General features: G+C 43.2%; 2 protein-coding genes across 3 annotated transcripts in view; both read left to right on the forward strand.

The window, feature by feature from the left end:
• The first annotated feature begins 23 nt into the window (after positions 1-23).
• Positions 24-14,816, forward strand: INTS2 (integrator complex subunit 2). The gene is made up of 24 exons (XM_042026411.1): positions 24-395; positions 870-1,008; positions 1,642-1,744; positions 1,915-2,028; positions 2,367-2,497; positions 2,584-2,757; positions 3,265-3,491; positions 4,005-4,130; positions 4,689-4,760; positions 4,862-4,976; positions 5,614-5,682; positions 5,848-5,982; positions 6,399-6,575; positions 6,814-6,922; positions 7,629-7,733; positions 8,210-8,374; positions 8,522-8,723; positions 9,251-9,376; positions 9,983-10,172; positions 11,097-11,339; positions 12,335-12,442; positions 12,838-12,943; positions 13,113-13,289; positions 13,516-14,816. The coding sequence occupies exons 1-24, from the start codon at positions 103-105 to the stop codon at positions 13,683-13,685; spliced, it is 3,576 nt and encodes a 1,191-aa protein (XP_041882345.1). The 5' UTR covers positions 24-102; the 3' UTR covers positions 13,686-14,816.
• Positions 14,817-15,317: 501 nt separating this feature from the next.
• The window catches only part of BRIP1 (BRCA1 interacting helicase 1), a 50,903-nt gene continuing 47,522 nt past the window's right edge, over positions 15,318-18,698 (forward strand). For both annotated transcript variants that reach the window (XM_042026412.1, XM_042026414.1), the window contains exons 1-5: positions 15,318-15,391; positions 16,264-16,391; positions 16,969-17,080; positions 17,485-17,679; positions 17,958-18,085. In XM_042026412.1, coding sequence (XP_041882346.1) covers positions 16,299-16,391; positions 16,969-17,080; positions 17,485-17,679; positions 17,958-18,085 — 528 coding nt within the window. In that variant the 5' untranslated portion in view covers positions 15,318-15,391; positions 16,264-16,298. The remainder of the gene's footprint in view (positions 15,392-16,263; positions 16,392-16,968; positions 17,081-17,484; positions 17,680-17,957; positions 18,086-18,698) is intronic.

Genomic DNA, 18,698 nt, shown 5'->3' on the forward strand with positions numbered 1-18,698 from the left:
CCCCTCGGCCCTCCCGCCGTGACGTCCCTTCCCGCTTCCCCCGGTAGTGGCGGCGGCGGCGGGTGGGCGCGCGGGAGCTGTGAGGGGGCCGCTGCCGCCGCCATGTCCGAGTGCTCGGCGCTGCAGTTCGTCAGCCCCTACGCCTTCGAGGCGATGCAGAAGGTGGACGTGGTGCGCCTGGCCGCGCTGAGCGACCCCGAGCTGCGGCTGCTGCTGCCTTGCCTCGTGCGCATGGCGCTGTGCGCGCCCGCCGACCAGAGCCAGAGCTGGGCGCAGGATAAGAAGCTGATCCTGCGGCTTCTCTCGGGGGTCGAGGCGGTCAACTCCATCGTGGCGCTACTGTCCGTGGACTTCCACGCGCTGGAGCAGGACGCCAGCAAGGAGCAGCAGCTCCGGTAACGCAGAGAACGGAGATCTGTGGCGGAAGCGCTGTGTGGCTTTTCCAGCTGTTCCAGTTGTTGCAGCTGTTTAAGTGCCGGACGAACCCGGCCGTTCGTGTCCCTTGACAATCTCCTAGGAAAGCCCTGGGGTTTAATTGTCTGTCCTAGGGATCTGTTCCCCCGCCGTGCTCGGCGGAGGGTGTGGGGTGCACTGGGAGAGCTGTCCCGGCGGGGAAGGGCTGGGGCGGCTCTGTGGGATGAAGGGACAGGTCAGGTGGATGCGCTTTCCTGACTGTGCTGCTGGGGAATAGAAGCGCTTGAAATTTTGATGATCTACTGATTTAGCCGTCTTGTACTGAATTACAACAGTCATTACAGGTCTTTGGCGGGATAGAAGAGATCCCTGGAGAACTGCTGCCTTCCTTTAACCGAAAGCATTTCTGTTTTTGCAGAAACGTTTAATGGTTGTTGTTTTGAATTGTGTGCCAGGCACAAGCTGGGAGGTGGCAGTGGAGAAAGCATCTTGGTGTCACAGCTGCAGCACGGGCTGACGCTGGAATTTGAGCACAGTGACTCTCCTCGGCGGCTCCGGCTGGTGCTGAGCGAGTTATTGGCCATTATGAACAAGGTGAACTTCTTCATAGCTGAGTATTTGTGAGTTTTAGGTTGCACACTGCACTGGCTGACACACTGGTTCTGTTTCTGGTGCTGCTGGTAGTGTGAGCACTCTTCTCTAGTCCTTACCTGCTTTATCAAGATTCAAAGTCTCAGTCTGATTAAACAGTGGCTTGTGCTTAAACTCTTTGTGACTTCCTAAAGGAAGTCTTTGCTCATGTTACAGAGACTCTATAATACGCTGTACTCAAGCATAATGTGGTCTGGTGACCTATCAGTGCAGAAATAATTTGGAAATGAAGTGATGACTTTTCTCCATCCCATTCTTTGCTCCTATTGCAGGTGGTATTAGCCATCATATTTCCCTTTCCCCACTTCCTTGCTCACCCAACATTTTATTTTCCTTGTGTAAACTTAGAATGTCAGTGGGCTATTTTTCTGTCTTCTGAAAAGAAGCAATGATACCATCTGTGTTGAAGTATTTCCAGTAGTAAATATTTCTTAATCTACAAACTTCCTGCTTATTCTGTTTTGATAGCTCTATGCTTTTGGCAGTTTTTAATCTATTAAACATGCTGAATTTAAAGCAGATTTAGATAAATTGTTTCATAAAACCTGTTCAGTGATGATAAATATTGTCTTGCAGGTGTCAGAATCAAACGGCGAGTTTTTCCTCAAGTCTTCTGAGCTCTTCGAGAGTCCTGTTTACCTGGAGGAGGCAGCAGATGTTCTCTGCATTTTACAAGCAGGTGTGGTGTTCTGTATTTATGGTATTCTCTGCCCTCTCACAAGTGCAACAAAAAACTTTTGGAGCTGTCGTGACAGATTTAAGGTTAATCTAAGCTGTGCAGCTCTTGAAAACGGGGTTTTTTGTTTCCCAATGAAACATTGTGACTTTCAACACCTTCTTTCCACCCAGAGCTGCCCTCACTGTTGCCAATAGTGGATGTGGCCGAAGCTCTGTTGCATGTTAAGAACGGAGCTTGGTTCCTTTGCCTTCTGGTGGCCAATGTCCCTGACAGCTTCAACGAGGGTGAGTTACAGCTGCTTCTTCTCCAGCTTCTGAAATGATTTCTATCAGTGTGGTTAATTCTGGGCTAACCCACGAGTTACACAGATTTGAACTGCTGGATGGTGCCATCTGATCATGTTGATTCCCATTTTTTGCAGCCTGCTTATAGGCCAGGCTCGTTGTGTGTCACAGCTTTTCATCTGTAGGTCACCGTTACAAAGGCTGATTGGGCAGGGAACGGCTGGGGCTAAGAACCTGCTCTGTCCTAGCTAACAGTTCTTGTCCCTTCCACTGAGACATGAGGTGAAAATTTGTATTAGGAAGGGTGGATTTCCTCACAGCTGCTTTTGGATCTTTAGTCTGCAGAGGTTTGATTAAGAATGGCGAGCGGCAGGATGAGGAAAGCGTTGGAGGCCGGCGCAGAACAGAAGCTCTTCGGCACCTGTGCAAGATGAACCCTTCCCAAGCCCTGAGGGTCCGGGGCATGGTGGTGAGTCTGTCACGAGAATCATCATTAAGAACCTTCCTGAAGCTTCAAACCCAGCAAAGATGGCTGAGCCTGAGTGTTTTATCTAGGTGGAAGAGTGTCACCTACCAGGTCTTGGTGTGGCTTTGACCTTGGATCACACCAAGAACGAATCCTCAGATGATGGAGTGAGTGACTTGGTGTGTTTTGTGAGTGGTTTGCTGCTTGGAACAAATGCAAAGGTCCGAACATGGTTTGGAACTTTTATCCGAAATGGCCAACAGGTAGGAAAATCTTTGAGTATTCTGCTTTTAAAGAAATATTCTTGTAGCTTGCTGTAACTCTTCTGGATGTCGGCTGCATATTTGTCTGAATGCACATAAATCCTTTTGCACGTCTTGAAGGACCTGTCTTTACAAGGCAGCCTCTTACGGGGCCCTCAGGTCTACAAATAATGTCCCTTGAATGCAGCAGCTGTTTGGTTGTTCCCCTGAGAGATTTTTAGGCACGGAAACCAGGGAATTGTATGTTTGTAATATTTACCTGATATGTATGTTCATCCTCAGTGTTCACAGTAGGAAGATACATCTTGACTTGCTTAGCTGACTTGGTTCAAGCTAGGATTTTGGTGTAAGAAGCTGTTCTAGTATGGTCACATGTTGCCTGTTGCCCTGCTACTGAAAACTATTTAAAAAAAACAACCCTCTTCCCTTGACTGTGGAAACTCTTACGTAATGCATTGTTCGATGGGCTGAACTTGTCTTGTTCTCATCTTTTAACCCCTTACACAGAGAAAAAGAGATAACATCAGCTCTGTGCTGTGGCAGATGAGGAGGCAGCTGCTGCTGGAGCTCATGGGCATCCTGCCCACAGTGCGCAGCACCCACATTGTGGAGGAGGCCGATGCTGACACGGAGCCCAACGTGTCTGTGTACTCAGGGCTGAAGGAGGAGCACGTGGTGAAGGCCAGCGCCTTGCTGCGGCTCTACTGTGCTCTCATGGGCATTGCTGGCCTCAAGTAAGGAACCTTCTCATGTGCTGGGGTTCTGTTCATGGCTGTCCATTTCAGCAGAGGATGAGGGCTTTGGGCACTTCTGCCTTAATGCCACTGTGTCCTCAAAACCTGCGGCAGGACTCACCAATTTCAGTACTAGGGGAGGCTCTGTTGCTGCAAAATCACTTCTGCAGACTTGTTAAGGGAAGTCTAAACCCACATGGTTGGAGCAGTGTGTAATTGTATGGATTTTGAATTTCTGTTCCTTTGCTTTCACTTTTTAGAGAGTACTAATGTAGCATCTTTATGCATTGTTAGTTTCAATTTAAGTAGTTTGTACTAATAGGCAAGATTATATCCTGGGGAAGCTTTCTCACTGTTGTCTCTTAGCAGAGATTTTTACGTCTTTAAGTTCAGAGAGAATTACCAACTTGATAGATTGAATAACAGGGAAAACTCAGTCTTTAACCACTGTGAGAGACTGGAAATCTCTTCCCTGTTAAATCCCAGCTTTGTTTTGTTCTCTGTCCTGCTCAGGCCCACTGATGAGGAAGCTGAGCAGCTCCTGCAGCTGATGACGAGCCGCCCTCCCGCAACCCCGGCCGGTGTCCGCTTTGTGTCCCTGTCCTTCTGCATGCTCCTGGCCTTCTCCACTCTGGTCAGGTACTCTCAGTACAGGAGGAGCTTTGGAAGATCTGACTGTTTTAGCACCATTAAGGCAATGCCCTTCCCAGACCTGCACAGTTTTTTCCCCTCTAATTCTTTATAAATCTCCGTATGTTGATGGAAGGGATTTGTCTCACTCTGCAGTGAGTGAATGGATATTTCACTCTTGTTTTATAGCAAGTCTTTTGAGAGGGGAGCATTGGCATGAACTTAGTTTGAGTGGTTTTTTGAAGACTAAAGTAGGCCCGACTAGTTCACTTTTCTATGGAACAAGCTCATGGCTAAATTCTTTAGAGTCCCTGTTCAAAAGAGAAGCAGTGCAGATAATTCAGGGGGGTAGCTTTCTGTTGGGTGCATTCCAAAAAGGAAGTTGCCTGACAGTTGGACTGACCGTTGTGCCAAATATCACTGCTTCTCAGCAGTTGGATGCTACAGTGAAAGTGACAAAAAGTCTCCTGGTGTAAGATTCCTCAAATACTGGCTTTTCTGCAAGTGATAGTGAAACTAGCACTGGTTTTCTGGGAAAAGGATCTATTATGGATTTTCTTTGTGCAGCACCCCGGAACAGGAGCAACTCATGGTGATGTGGCTCAGTTGGATGATAAAGGAAGAAGCCTACTTTGAAAGGTGAGAGCAGGCTGGATTTCTTTCAGTGATTCCAGTAATCTCACATTTATTTATGTCCTGTTTACCTATGTCCTGTATTTCTTGCTCTTTGTTACCATCAGCATTTCTGGTGTGTCTGCTTCCTTTGGAGAGATGCTCCTCTTGGTAGCCATGTACTTCCACAGCAACCAGCTCAGTGCCATCATCGATTTGGTGTGTTCCACCTTGGGAATGAAGGTAAATCCTAAACTATTTCTAGCCTGTACATTTGTCTGTTAAAATCAACTTTTTGCTGTGTTTTGATGCTTTGGTATTTATTTTTGATATAAAGAACTTTAGTTTTGTAATATACCTAAACTAAACGTAACCTGAAAAATGGGTAATAATTCCTCTGAAAGAGCATTAAAATGTGCATAGCTCTTGATACAGAAGTATATTATGATAAAAGTATCTTCAAAAAGTGCTGCCCTGTTGAAATCATTATTTCCAAGAAATGAACTTCTTAGAAGACTGATTGAAGTAGCTTCCAAATGGAGCTACAAGGCTTTTATTTTAAATCATTAAAAGAAATATCTATATATGTAAAAATTAATTTCAGTAAATTACTAAAGGGCATTTGCCAGCAATTCACTATTGTGAAACAGTGTCTCACCGGATGTAAAAGCTGGGTAGGGAGTTTTTAGGACAAGGAAGACATGGGGTGATGAACTTGTGACATTTGAAAATATTTCTGTTTGACATTTGGTACAAATGTGAACATTTTCCTGGTATCCCAGTCAAGACAAGTTTTAAAGGGCTAAAAGTTAACAGTTTATAAAATAAATTTAGTTGTAAGAAGTACTTTCAATTCTAAGTACTTTCTTCTGAATTTCAGATTGTTATTAAGCCCAGCTCGCTCAGCAGAATGAAGACAATCTTCACACAGGAGATTTTCACTGAACAGGTATTTTCAACCTAGGGATTTTTTTTCCCCCCTCTGCCCTTTCCTTTCCCTTTGGGGTATTCCGCAAAAATAAAGAGATTCCAGTCAGGACTGTGGCTCTGTGACTTTTACACCTTGTGCCTTGTGTGAAGTGGTGTTTTTCTGTTAATTGTATCTTTCCTTTAGGTGGTTACAGCCCATGCTGTCCGTGTGCCTGTTACAGGCAACCTCAGTGCCAACATCACTGGCTTTTTACCTATTCACTGCATTTACCAGCTTTTAAAGAGTCGTTCCTTCACCAAGCACAAAGTATCCATTAAGGTATGACCTTTGTTTTATTTCTGTTTGTAATTCTGAATGCCGATGAGGTTTTGCAGGCTGGTTCAATTATAGGAGCAGAATTCTTGATGAATTTTGTGCCTTACTACCATGTAATTTAAGAAGGAACTGTGTTTTAAGTCAGGGTGCCCATTTTTAGCTCTGTAATCCAGAGACCACAACTTAGTGAAGTTAAAAATAGTAAGTTTCTCTCCCCCATTTGTGCTTAATTGTAGTCAGAATGATTTTCCAGCCAGGGCAAGTTCTGTTTGTGAATCAGGATCCAGAATACAGGGTTCATGACCAATTCAGAACTGATGTTGCGCTTTCCAAAGTCAAAGCCTCATTTATTAAAAGGGGTTTTACTTGCAGACAAAGCAAACTGGCAGCTGCTCATGTCATGGGATGTTCTCTTCTAGGACTGGATCTATCGGCAGCTCTGTGAAACCACCACCCCGCTCCACCCTCAGCTGCTTCCCCTTATTGATGTCTACATTAACTCCATCCTTACTCCTGCATCTAAATCCAACCCAGAGGCCACCAATCAGCCTGTCACAGAACAGGAGATCCTTAATGTTTTCCAAGGACTCTCTGGGGTAATGGACTTGTTTGGATCTTTCATGTACTTTATGTGAACGTGATTCAGGATTTTGCACTTGTGTTAAGTTGCCTCACTTTTTGTCTTTACTGCCTGTAAACTGTTTCCTGCTACAGTCATGTGTTTTTAAGTGAATCTTGTTACTCAGGTATTCATCATATTTGTAGGTAAACCCAAATTTTTCTTCACAAGAATCAGGACTGCAACCTGACCTTTGTGTGTGGTTTTATGTGCAGGGAGAAAATACTCGTCCCACCCAGCGCTTCAGCATCACCACACAACTGCTCGTCCTCTACTATGTCCTGTCCTATGAAGAGGCACTGCTGGCCAACACAAAGATTCTAGGTAAATGTGAGAACATCAGGGGGGAAACAGATTAACTGAAAATTAGGTGCAAAGAGAGGAAAAAGTCATGCTGCTGTCAGATTCAAGCATAGCATAAAACTTTTAAGAAGTTTGTATTAAATAAAACATTACTGTAGAGATTCAGGACATTAAGTTCCTGCTAAAACTCTGTAGTTGAGTAATTTGTTTTGCAGATTAATAGAGGTCCAAGCTGGCCAAAGAGTTACAAGAAATGTTTATGAGCATCTAATGCATGTAACAAAAATTAACAAAGACTTCATAATTGAGATCTTCATTTATTCACATGTCATCAAACTTGCACACACTTTTCTTTGAGTTGGCAATTTTATAGTTGGCAATACTTAATGATCCCGTTTTTGCCTTTGAAATGGAGACTTTAAATCAGTGCTAAAAGACTGCTGTGTATTTTATTGATGAAATTAAACTTCAGTGAAAATTGAGTGTTTATATCTGCTGTGTGTTTTTACCAGCCCTTTTAAAGGTGCAAAACTTCCAGCATTCTTCAGTCTTTTTTCTTCATGCTAATCAAGGAAGCCTGAAACACTGTAAAATCAATTACAGATATTTTCTCGATTTTACCTGGATAGAGACCAGTGCTTTACATTTTCTTTATTGATCCAGTTGGGGAAATACTTGTTTTTAGCTGTAACTGTTACGTTTGGTTTCTTGTCCCGTTCCCCTGTAGCTGCAATGCAGAGAAAACCCAAGTCCTACTCTTCAGCATTGATGGATCAGATTCCAATCAAGTACCTCATCCGGCAGGCACAGGGGCTACAGCAGGAACTGGGAGGTAAAAATGTGTGTGAAGGTCTAAAGTGCATGAGAAGGAAGGCTGAGTGTTCTCAGCTCAGTGGCTGTTGCTTTTTTCATAGCTTGCTTTCATTTTTACTGCTTTTAAAATCTCTCAGGAGTAGCTACTGAGATTGCAGAGATGTTTGAAGAGTAACAGTGAAAGTGTAAGGAAAGCAGTTCCTTTTAGAGTGGGTCTTACCTCCCTAGGGCAGGTTTTAGGGTAGGAATTACATGAGAATGTTGAATATTCCAGGCTGAGTTTAAGAGTTTATACTGTAGAGTCCTCCCACCTTTCCAAAGGGTAACTTTTCCTCTCTGTTGGAGTTAGAAGATCAGGTTATGAACGTGCACCTCACTGAGCTGCTTGGCAGTGATTCACTACAGGTCAGTGGTTGAAATGAAAGGCCCAGGTGTGTTCAGGTGAGAGATGCAGCTGCTCAAATCTGAGCTGTGAATGTCCCTGATGTCCCCAAGGGTTGCACTCTGCCCTGCTGAGGCTCCTGGCCACCAACTACCCGCACCTGTGCATCGTGGACGACTGGATCTGCGAGGAGCAGATCACCGGCACTGACGCCCTGCTCAGGAGGATGCTCCTCACCAACATGGCCAAGAACCACTCTCCCAAACAGCTCCAAGAAGGTAAATAACTTCATTCCAAGTAAATTCTTTCCAAATGGGTTGGAATATAGTGGATTTGGAAGGGTCATTATACTGCATTGGTACAGCAGAAATGCTTCAAATGTCAGAAGTCCAGTTTTACCAAGGTCCTGTTGTTTTTGTTTGCAGCCTTTTCCATGCTTCCTGGAAATCACACCCAGCTGATGCAGATCCTGGAACATTTGACCCTTCTCTCAGCTGGAGAATTGATCCCCTATGCAGAAGTGTTGACCTCAAACATGAATCTCTTGCTGGAAGCTGGAGTCCCACGGGGGATTCTGCAGGCTGTCAATAAACTCTGGATGGTTCTGAACACTGTCATGCCAAGAAGGTATCAAGGCTCAGAATACTGTTTGGCTTCTTGGTGCACATAGGTGGGAGGCCACTTCCCCTTTTAAAAATAATGATACAATGCCTTTATCTGGGAGATTGGAGGCTGTGACTGAATAGATTGTGTTGGAGCTGCATTTCTTTTTGGTTTGTGGACGTTTTGAACCTTTGCATTTAAAAGGAAGGTGGTTCTTGTTCTCAGGGGAAAGGAAGTCACCAGTTCAGTTTAAAATACAGGAGTGTAGTTTTATACTGTCTATTGTTTATGTGAATTACTGATGAAACAGGAACTCACTTTGGTAAAAAAAATGGCTTTTTTAATGAAGTAGATGCTCTACTGCAGTGAAAACTGCTGTGAATCTGGGGAGTGTTAAGTTAACTGCACCTTGGTTAACTTCAAGGGCTGAAAATAGGGATTTTGCTATTTGATAGGCCTAGAAAAATATGGCTGAGTGACCAAATGGTTAGGGAACCCCTTTTCTTATAAAAATTTTCTATTAAAAAATCATAAGAGTATTCTCATTTTAGGTTGTGGGTGATGACTGTTAATGCCCTGCAGCCTTCCGCAAAAATAGTCCGACAGCAGAAATACACCCAGAATGATCTGATGATTGATCCCCTGATTGTACTGAGGTGTGATCAGAGAGTTCACAGGTGAGTGTCTGTGCTGCTACACAGTGAATGCTAAACATAAAGGTGTCCATCAGAAAACTTCTAAAAGCTTTCAGCACTTCAAAACATCTTTGCAAGCTAATCACAGGAGCTTGGCAATTGCATCTGTGTTGTTTTAAGCTTGGCCTGAGGACTGAGGAGCTGGGCCTGCTGTTCCAGCATTTAGTCCTGCCCAGCTGAGTGCCCAGCTGTGTTTTGGAAACTTTGGGATTTGCACATGGCTCATCCATTCTGGATTTGGGTGTGTGAATTTGTGGTAAATAGGCTTTGCAGCGTGTTTGGAATGGCTGCTCCATGTGGTGGTGGGTGAGGTTGTAGCTGTAACATCCTTCCAGCTCTTGTGCCATCCCTCTTGGGCCTGTAGGTTTTCCATCCTTTTGGGGAACAGTTTCTGCCAGTGGGTGCTTGATGGATGTGACAAAGGCAGATTTGCTTCATTTCCCAGGGAAGTCTTTGCAGTACTTAGAAATTGGTTCCTCCAGATGTCAGCGATGCCAGAGGAGGAGCTGTGGTGCTACAGCCTTTGGGAGTGCTTTTAGTTTGTTCATGTTACTGAAATGTCTTTATTTTACTGTGTTCCCATATCAGGAGTCCTCCTCTGATGGATATCATTTTGCACATGTTGAATGGGTATCTTCTTGCTTCAAAAGCTTACCTTAATGCTCACCTGAAAGAAACAGCAGAGCAGGACATTAGGCCATCCCAAAACAATGCAATGGGTCCAGAGGCCCCAGAAGTTACAAGAGAAGAACTAAAAAATGCTTTGCTTGCTGCTCAGGTAAGGGAAGAAATGGATATTATGCAATGTGAGGAAAAACAGATAAAAGAGAAATGCAGAAACAGGAAATTAAAAAAGGGGACCTTTTAAATTCATTTGGTTTTTTACCAACTTCTGTTACCATGGAAAAGAAAACTGCCTCTCTATTCAGATGGTTAAATATTTTCTTTTTTCTTGTCTGAAGCATTGTGCTGATGTACTGCTTTGATAGTGGTTGTTCTGTCAGAACAGAAGAGTTCTGCTTACCAGCCCTTTTGCCTTGGTGCTTGTGTGATCCAGAGGCTGTTTCTGTGCTTGGATTTGGAGCAGTAAAACATCAATAAACGTGACAGACCTATGTCTGATCATCAGAAGGATGTTTCAGGGAAGCAGCCAGCACTGGGAAGTGGGAGGCTGAAGGATGGTTCACTTCCTTAACTTGACCTTATGGAAATTCTTGAGTAATCCTGTTTCACAGACATCTCTTCATCCCTCTGTCTGGAAAAATGTCACATAGGAAGTTCCCATTATAACATGATTTTTGAGTTAATAGGAAGTTTTATATTTAAATGAGCAAGGTGGTCTCCCTTGAATACTGTGAATTACATGGCCTTGTGCATATTTTGTCTGCTCTGGATGCTTTAAGGGACCACTGGATATTTATTTTGAAGTAATACGAGATTCTGTTGAATTGACTCTATCTGTGATTATGTTAATCTGTTGGATTCAGCCTTTTTAAATTTGAGTCTTGATTGAGATAAAGTGTTGAAGTTTTTAAAACATTCTGATTCTTGAGCTGAGTCATTTTCATTCTGCACTTAAAAAAACTTGTAGGTAGAAATCCTAATCACATGGCAATCTTCCATTTCTTAAATTGTCCTTATGTTGTATTTGATTTATTTCACTAGGAGTTTTTTAAGCATCGTCTGTGGCTTTTCTCCACAGGACAGTGCTGCTGTGCAGATCCTTCTGGAGATCTGCTTGCCTACAGAAGAAGAGAAGGGCCAGAGCAGCACTGCTCATGATTTACTGAGGGATGTGCAGAGCCCCCCGAGCCCACAGGGTGCTGAGGCAGAGGAGGAGGAGAGTTTGCTGTGCAACCTGCGGGAGGTGCAGTGCCTCATCTGCTGCCTGCTGCACCAGATGTACATTGCTGACCCCAACATCGTCAAACTCGTGCACTTCCAGGTCTGCTTTGCACTGCTTTAGCTCTGTTTTGGTTTGTCAGGTTGGCAAAGAGCCAAGTGGAGTGGTTGGGGGCTGCTGAATGTTCCTCAGAAATTACAACAACCCACTTTTCTCCTTCCTGTCTCCTCCAATTTGTAGAGCTCACACTTCATCCCTATTTCAGTGCTTGGTGTCTTGGTTGTGGTAAGAAGGCAGCACCTGAACTCTGCCTGTTCCTCATCATTAAACACCTACTTTGTGCCTCTGCCCTTCTTAAATTTGTCCATCTAGGCCAAGGAAAACTGCCCCAATCATCTTATGATTACTTGCTCCACATCTTTTTTGGGTTAGTTTTTTCTGGCCATGCTTTTAAATTAATATTCCCATTATTCAAATCTCATTTGGCTTCAAATGTAAACATCTTATCTTTCCTTTTTGTTAGGGCACAGTTTATCTCTTTAGAGTGGAAGGAGAAAGGTTGGCCCTGCCAAAGCAGCTGAGCACCTTCAAAAAATGAAGAGGGAAAAGATTAGCAATTTTTAAAATAGAAATGTGTTTTTAATGCATATTAAATTACTCCTTGCCAGATGGCAGACTCTTTACAAGGAGTTAACTTACCTTGACCTGGAACTGATTAAGTGATAAAAAAGTCATTATGAGGCAGTTGTGAAATGAGCAGGTTGGGGCTGATGGTGAAATTCAGAACACAGGAAAGACACAGAAGGAAAGGGTCACTGCAGTCTGGGTTTGGTTGGGGGGTGGAGGGAGAGTTTCCATGCAAATAATTCATTGAATATTGAGGGTAAAGAACTGATTCAGACCCTGGGTTTGTACCCAGCCTGCCTCTTGTTGCCTTGGCATTACAGGCCTGCTGCAACCTCTGAACAAAAAGGAGTTACAAATATATTCATTTTAAAAAAAGCATTAACACAGGTATAATTTAAAATCTTCTTTGAAGCAGGATTTTTAAAACACGCCTGTGACGCATTGGCACATCTGTTTTCTTAATCCCACAGGGTTATCCATGTGAGCTTCTGGCACTAACAGTGGCTGGGATCCCATCCATGCACATCTGTCTGGATTTCATTCCTGAGCTCATTGCCCAGCCTGAACTTGAAAAACAGGTACTGTGCAGTCACCTGGCTGGAGGATCACTGTGGGTGTTAGCCCTGATGAAATACTGGCTGAGGGGAGGGAATAAAATAGTTACTAAAAATGTCCTGTTCCAACTTGTCTGGGGTATTAAGGTAATATTTGTAGCACTTTTACCTTAAATTAAAGGCCTGGCATTGCAGACAACTGGAATTTGTTGGGCTAAAGATTCCCTGTTTCTGTATCAAACCAACTTTGTCGTTGCTCTTATTTAATCCTTTCTAGTATTGAGTTACTGCTGATCAACTAAGGTTAAAACTGGAACATATCAGACCTAAAGATCTTTTATCAGGGTTGCATTGTAAATTGTGTGGTGCTTTGTTGCTCATCTCTTGCTTCTGTCTCTTGCCTGTCCCCTACTTGACAGATCTTTGCCATCCAGTTGCTTTCCTATCTGTGTATCCAGTATGCCCTGCCCAAATCCCTCAGCGTGGCTCGTTTGGCCATCAACGTGATGGGGACCCTGCTCACAGGTATCACCCCAGCAACCCCAGAATTCGCTGCTGTGGGAGCCAGAATGATTTCTCTAGGCTGAATGCAGTTTTATCTAAGTGTCTAATTGCTGTTGTAAATGCAACAACAGTTCTTGATTGGATTTCATAATCATTTATTTTTACTTCTCCATTTTCTTCTGCTTGGCAGTTCTGACCCAGTCCAAGCGTTACACGTTTTTCATGCCCACCCTGCCTTGCCTGGTGTCTTTCTGCCAAGCCTTTCCTCCCCTGTATGAGGACATCATGTCCCTGCTGATCCAAATAGGACAAGTTTGTGCCTCCGATGTTGCTACACAGACACGGGACTTCGACCCCATCATCACCCGTAAGTCAAGAACCTTAAAAAACACCCCAAAGGAGTCAGACCTAGGCAACTGAAACAGAAGTGTTGTGGTGTCTCTAGAAATAACCTGTGGGGTGAGTGCTGGTGCCTAGAAGAGTGCTGGCTCAGCTTTGCACTCTCATGGCGTCCATATTTGTGTTATGGCTGTAAAATAACAACTGTCAATACTTACTTAGATGTATTTTGCTGCTTCTGCTTCATTTGCTAGGTCTGCAGCAACTGAAGGAGAAGCCACATGATTTCTCAGGACTCTGTAAAGATTCCTCCAGCAAAAGCTGTTCCAGGGACACTGCAAGCCTGGACCCCGATGTTCGGCTGTGCCAGTGTGTGGAAAACACCATCATTGAAATAATTAACATGAGTGTCAGTGGAGTTTAGGAAAAACTCCAGGGAAGCTGTACTGTAGCTTTTCCCTCTGTTTATGGTGCCTACATTTGGAAAAAGCTGTGAAAGTGGACTGAGGAACTGGAGCAAAAGTCCACATTTTTCATTAATTTCATTCAGTCACAGCTGAGAAGAAAATCCTTTCAACAGGATTTTGTTGCTTTCAGTGAAAACTTCTGAGGCTGATGGGATCAGTAAATAGTTTCCAGGGAAACCATGATTTTCAGGCTTGCTCAGTTCCTGAAGTGATGCAGCAACACACCTGGAAGGGTTTTATAACACTGAAAAGTGAATATTTAATTTGTTGGGCAAACAGCAAAATGATGGGGAAGAAAAATTTGAGATTGAAGTGCTTTGCTTGAGTTAAATGAGCTGCAGTTCCAGAGCCTTGCAGAGCAAGTTGGAATAAAATACTCCAAGGAATACTTGAAAAAGTGGTGTCAGTAACTTGCACCATCACACCAAGTTCTAAGAAAATGTTTTCACTTTTATTTGTGTATCAAACCATTGGTCAAAGCTTAAGTTCATGAGATCAGGAACTTAATTTAAAGATCAGCCAGCCTTCACTGAGAGTTTGAAACTGGTCTAAAAGTTTCTTTTAAAAAAAAGAAAGTACTGATAGTAAAAATGAGCTGTATAAATGTGATTTTTTTAAAGAATGCACCTCAGATGGTTTTACATTTTTTAACTTAAAAAAGTTGAAAAAGACTTGAAGAAATGAAGAAATGGTATCTTGAGCTGTCATCAGGATAAGATTAAAAAAAGAAATGGATGCTGAGGGTGACTGTGCAGAGGAATAAGGAGAGGAATTACAGGTTTCAGCCATGCCAAAGCACTTCCAAGGCCAAATCCTTTGTGCTCCATCATGGAGTTGGTTGTTCTTTTGCATATAAAGATGGAATTACCACATGGAAATGTGGGAAAACCCCTGTGGATTTGTGTTCCAGGATTCCTGGCTGTAACACCCCATATCACCATCTGCCTACCGAGTGTATTTTTGTCATTTTAATGTAAATTATGTAAATAATCTGAATGTATGTATTTTTTTTTCTCCTCAGTTCCAAGTGTAATTTTATATGCTGTAGTGGTATTTAAATAAAAAAACCAACAACAGTACGACTGAAATTCAAAGGGGTTGCCTGTATTGATCTTAAGTTTTCCAGATTCATCCCAAATTTCACCTGAGGAAAACACCTCGGGGCACAGACACCTGACAAGAAGAGAAGAACTTGGGGCTTCTGTGTGTGGCAGTAGTGAAAAGACACTGGCTTTATGAAAACTATTAATTTTTTCATTGTGTTTTCTGTGGACTTAAAACAAGGATGATAATAATAGTAATAATAATAATGATAATGATACCAAATAATAGTATGCAATGCTTATACAATTTATTTATAATAATATTTATCATAAATACAAACCCAAATAATAGAATAATATGATAATATAATTCATAATAATCATGATAAAGGCCAATAACAAGTATTCGAGTATTTCACAGGGCGCGCGGTTGCCTAGCAACGCGTACAACCCGGAAGGCAACAAGGCGCCCTGTGATTGGCTTTCGGCGTGCAGAGCTGGGGGCGGGAACGTTCCAGTGTGCGCTTTGCTGACTGGCGGCGCGCGGCCCTTTCCTGTCAGCTGATTGGCTGGGGCGGAGGCGGGAAGGACGGAGGGCGCTGAGGGGCCGCGCTGCCCAGGTGCGGGGCCGTGAGGGGCGCGGGGGGAAGCGGCTGCCGGCGCTGCCGCCTCGCCGAGCACACAAAGGAAGCGAACGCCCAGGTGCCGCTGCGTGGGCTGGGCTGGGGCGGCCCCACTGCTTCCTGAGCTCCGCCTGCCCTCGGGAGGCAAAACAGCTCTGCCCGGACCGAGATGTCGCTGGGGGGAGTGCCCGGTGCGCTCCTGGTGGATCTGATCACACCACGAAGGGTCTCTGCAGTGTCCCGGGCCCTCCCTCCTCCTCAGGGGCAAACTTAATTCGGAGTACTGCTCGTTTAAGCGAGTCACCCTCCCAGAATGGGTTGGGGAAAAGCCTTTTAACGTGGTGGCCTTTGCTTTAAGAACGAGGGGTTGGATGTAAACTCATGTCAGCGATCTCCTTTTGCTAGAATTGCTTTTTCCTGTTGAGGAACTCGGTGATGAAGCCGAATCATGCCATACATTGGTGGTCTTCCGATGTATATGTTTAATTATTAAAAGGCAGATGAGGACACACATGTCAGTGAGTTAATTTATCCCAGGGAATCTACCAGATTAAAGTTGCTCTCTTTGTCGGTGCTGAAAAGCTATCTCCAGTCTGACTAATAGAATCTGAACTGGCGTGTGCACTTCATCGTGTTTTTATTTTAATTGCTGATGCTACTCTTTAGCTGGTGACAACTTGCTCTTGCTTGTAATGTGGACCAAGTCTGAAATAATTATGTGTGGTATAAATTCCTGTATTCCAATTCTCTTAATATCCTGAGCTGTTACCAGGTTAACAGCTTCTCCTTGTTTTCATTTGGTGCTGCATTTGTTTCAGGTTTTGCCTGTTTGTTAGTATTGAGTTACTAATTCTGTATTTTAATTGCAGTTCTAAACCTGAAGTAAACGGGAGAAAAACTTGCAATGCCTTCTGATGGGGCAGAATATACAATTGGGGGGGTGAAGATCCTCTTCCCCTGCAAGGCTTACCCCTCCCAGCTCGCTATGATGAATGCTGTGAGTAGAATTTGTACTGGTATTTGCCAGACTAAGAGCTTGTGTTTTCCAATATCTGAAATTCAAAAATCTCTGTCAGCATTTAGAAAACTGACACACATTAAATTCAGAGCCCGCAGTGTCTTGAGAATTTCAGTGGTAGCAACTCAGTGTTCTCTGTGCTGTGCAATATCTGGACCATGGTTAGGGAATGCAGAAGTACATTTTGGATTTGGGAGCATTTATGCCAAGAAATAAGTTCCATGTGTTGTAAATGTATGGTTATTTATCTAGGTGTACTGTAATAACAGTTGTCTATAAATATTCAAGTTTTCAAGGGGGGAATGATTTAGTAAAACACGCTGTTTAAGCAGAATAATTATATATAGCAATATTTCAATAAGTTTTAATTTTTTGAGAACTTTTTCAAAATGAATTATTGCATTTATATTTAAACATTTTTGAAGAATTTTAACCAGCAGCAGGATAAGAGGGCACAGAATTAAGATGTGCCAGGGGAAGTTTAGGCGGGACATTAGTTAGCTAGAGACATCTGCTTTGTTTTCTGTTAATTCTGTTTCTTTTATTCTCCTTAAAGATTGTTAAAGGCTTGAATAACAGGCAGCACTGTTTGCTGGAGAGCCCTACAGGAAGTGGCAAAAGCTTGGCATTACTTTGTTCTGCATTATCGTGGCAGCAGTCTTTGTATGGTAAGTGTCTTAGTGTCTGCGTAATTTTTGTTACAAAATGAACAATAGTTAATTATTGTTCATCAGCCTTTAAACATTTGGTTTCAGGTCTTTGTCCACCATTGGACACCTTGCCTTAATGGCAGCATAAAGCAGTAATGCTGAGCTGGATCCATAAGGGAACGTGGCTGTTGGAACTTTGGAAGAAAATCCTTGAGGGTTGTAGTTGTGTGGATTGAATGGAAAGGGGCAGGTGTTTTCCTTTCTGTGCACTGCTGTTCTTCAGAGGGTGACCACAGATTGCTCAGCACTGTAGAGACACCAGGCTTCTAACCTGAACTTCCACCTTCACTGTTCTGCACCTCTGGCTCTCGTGTAGAGTCTGGGGTGGTTTTTAATGACAGACAAATGACTTTGTCCCTCAGAGAAATCAGTGCCAACCTCATCATGTGAGAAGGAAGAGAGGAAGGCAGAGCCGTCCCCACCGTGTCACTGCAAATGTCACTCCCAGTCTAAGAGCAACGAGGCTGCAACGAGCGGGACTCACAGTGCTCCTTCTTCTGCCAATAATCCTGACACGGGAACTTCCAGGAAACCTGGAAGCCCATTGACAAACACAGGTAACTTCATATAGAGGCAGCTAAAATTCTCTTCTGGAAGTAACTGCTGCTTTCAACCAGGAATGTTTTTTTACCATCATAGTAACAGGCATGGTTCTGCCCTGTGTGAAATCTCTCTGGTGGTTAATGTGTCTAGGAATGTCTAACACTGTTTCCTACACCATATATATTCGTAGTAATTCTAGCAGTTACTATTCTGCAGTAATTATACTTTAAAATGTTGCTCTTATTTAATGCATCCCTAGTAATGGACATCCATTTTATTTTGTTAATTACAGAATGTAAGGAAAATGAAACACTAGCTTCAAAACTGTCTGCCAAAAAAAAGTTATCTCTTCGTGACAGTGAGAATGATGACTTTCAAGTAGACAGGAAAAGGATTCGTCCTTTAGAAACAGAGCAGCAGGTGAGCAGAGTTTATTGGCAGTGCAATCATCTGGGTGTAGCTCAACCAAACTCAAATCCCAATTAATGTTACAGAGGAGGGTGTAAGAAATAACTGAGTCATGTCACAGTCACAGTTTGGAGTGACAGGGTTTTGTTCATTTTTATTGTTACTTCTTACGAAGGAGCCCGTTGTTGCACTAAATTGTTTGTTATACCCTGTCCTAAAATCTTTCACATTTAAACAGGTAATATCCCCGAAATATATTTATTCCCAGTACATCTCTAATATGAAGCCAAAGTATGAGAGTCTAGAGTTGAAAGTGCTGTTGTAAATATGTATTAGGAATACAAATACTGTAGAGTTCTGGTTTCTGTCCTGTCAGATGTAGACATCTCTGGCTGATCTGTGGAGCGCGGTGTTTCTTCTTTGTTTTCATCTGTGTCACTGTTGGTGTCACATGGCTGAGGACTTCTGTTCAGCTGTGCCCTTAAATAGCTTTTACATTGCTGCGCAGCTGGTTACTTCTGGTTAAGTTTTTACATCATTGTGGCTTGAATTTATTTCTTGTTTTTGTTATGGAAGTGTTCAGCTTATGGTATTATAATTTCTGTAAATTTTGTAACAGTGGGAA

The sequence above is a fragment of the Corvus kubaryi genome, unplaced genomic scaffold (assembly GCF_017639235.1).
Source record: "Corvus kubaryi isolate FWS band 111438036 unplaced genomic scaffold, C.kubaryi_AGA036_p1.0 37284, whole genome shotgun sequence".
Lineage (NCBI taxonomy): Eukaryota > Metazoa > Chordata > Aves > Passeriformes > Corvidae > Corvus > Corvus kubaryi.

Excerpts from the sequence above, each read along its gene's own strand:
- INTS2 (XM_042026411.1), top strand. The coding sequence starts at position 103 with ATGTCCGAGTGCTCGGCGCTGCAGTTCGTCAGCCCCTACGCCTTCGAG. Across the intron at positions 1,745-1,914 it reads TCTCTGCATTTTACAAGCAG|AGCTGCCCTCACTGTTGCCA; the intron begins GTGTGGTGTTCT and ends CTTTCCACCCAG. Across the intron at positions 8,724-9,250 it reads AACACTGTCATGCCAAGAAG|GTTGTGGGTGATGACTGTTA; the intron begins GTATCAAGGCTC and ends TTCTCATTTTAG.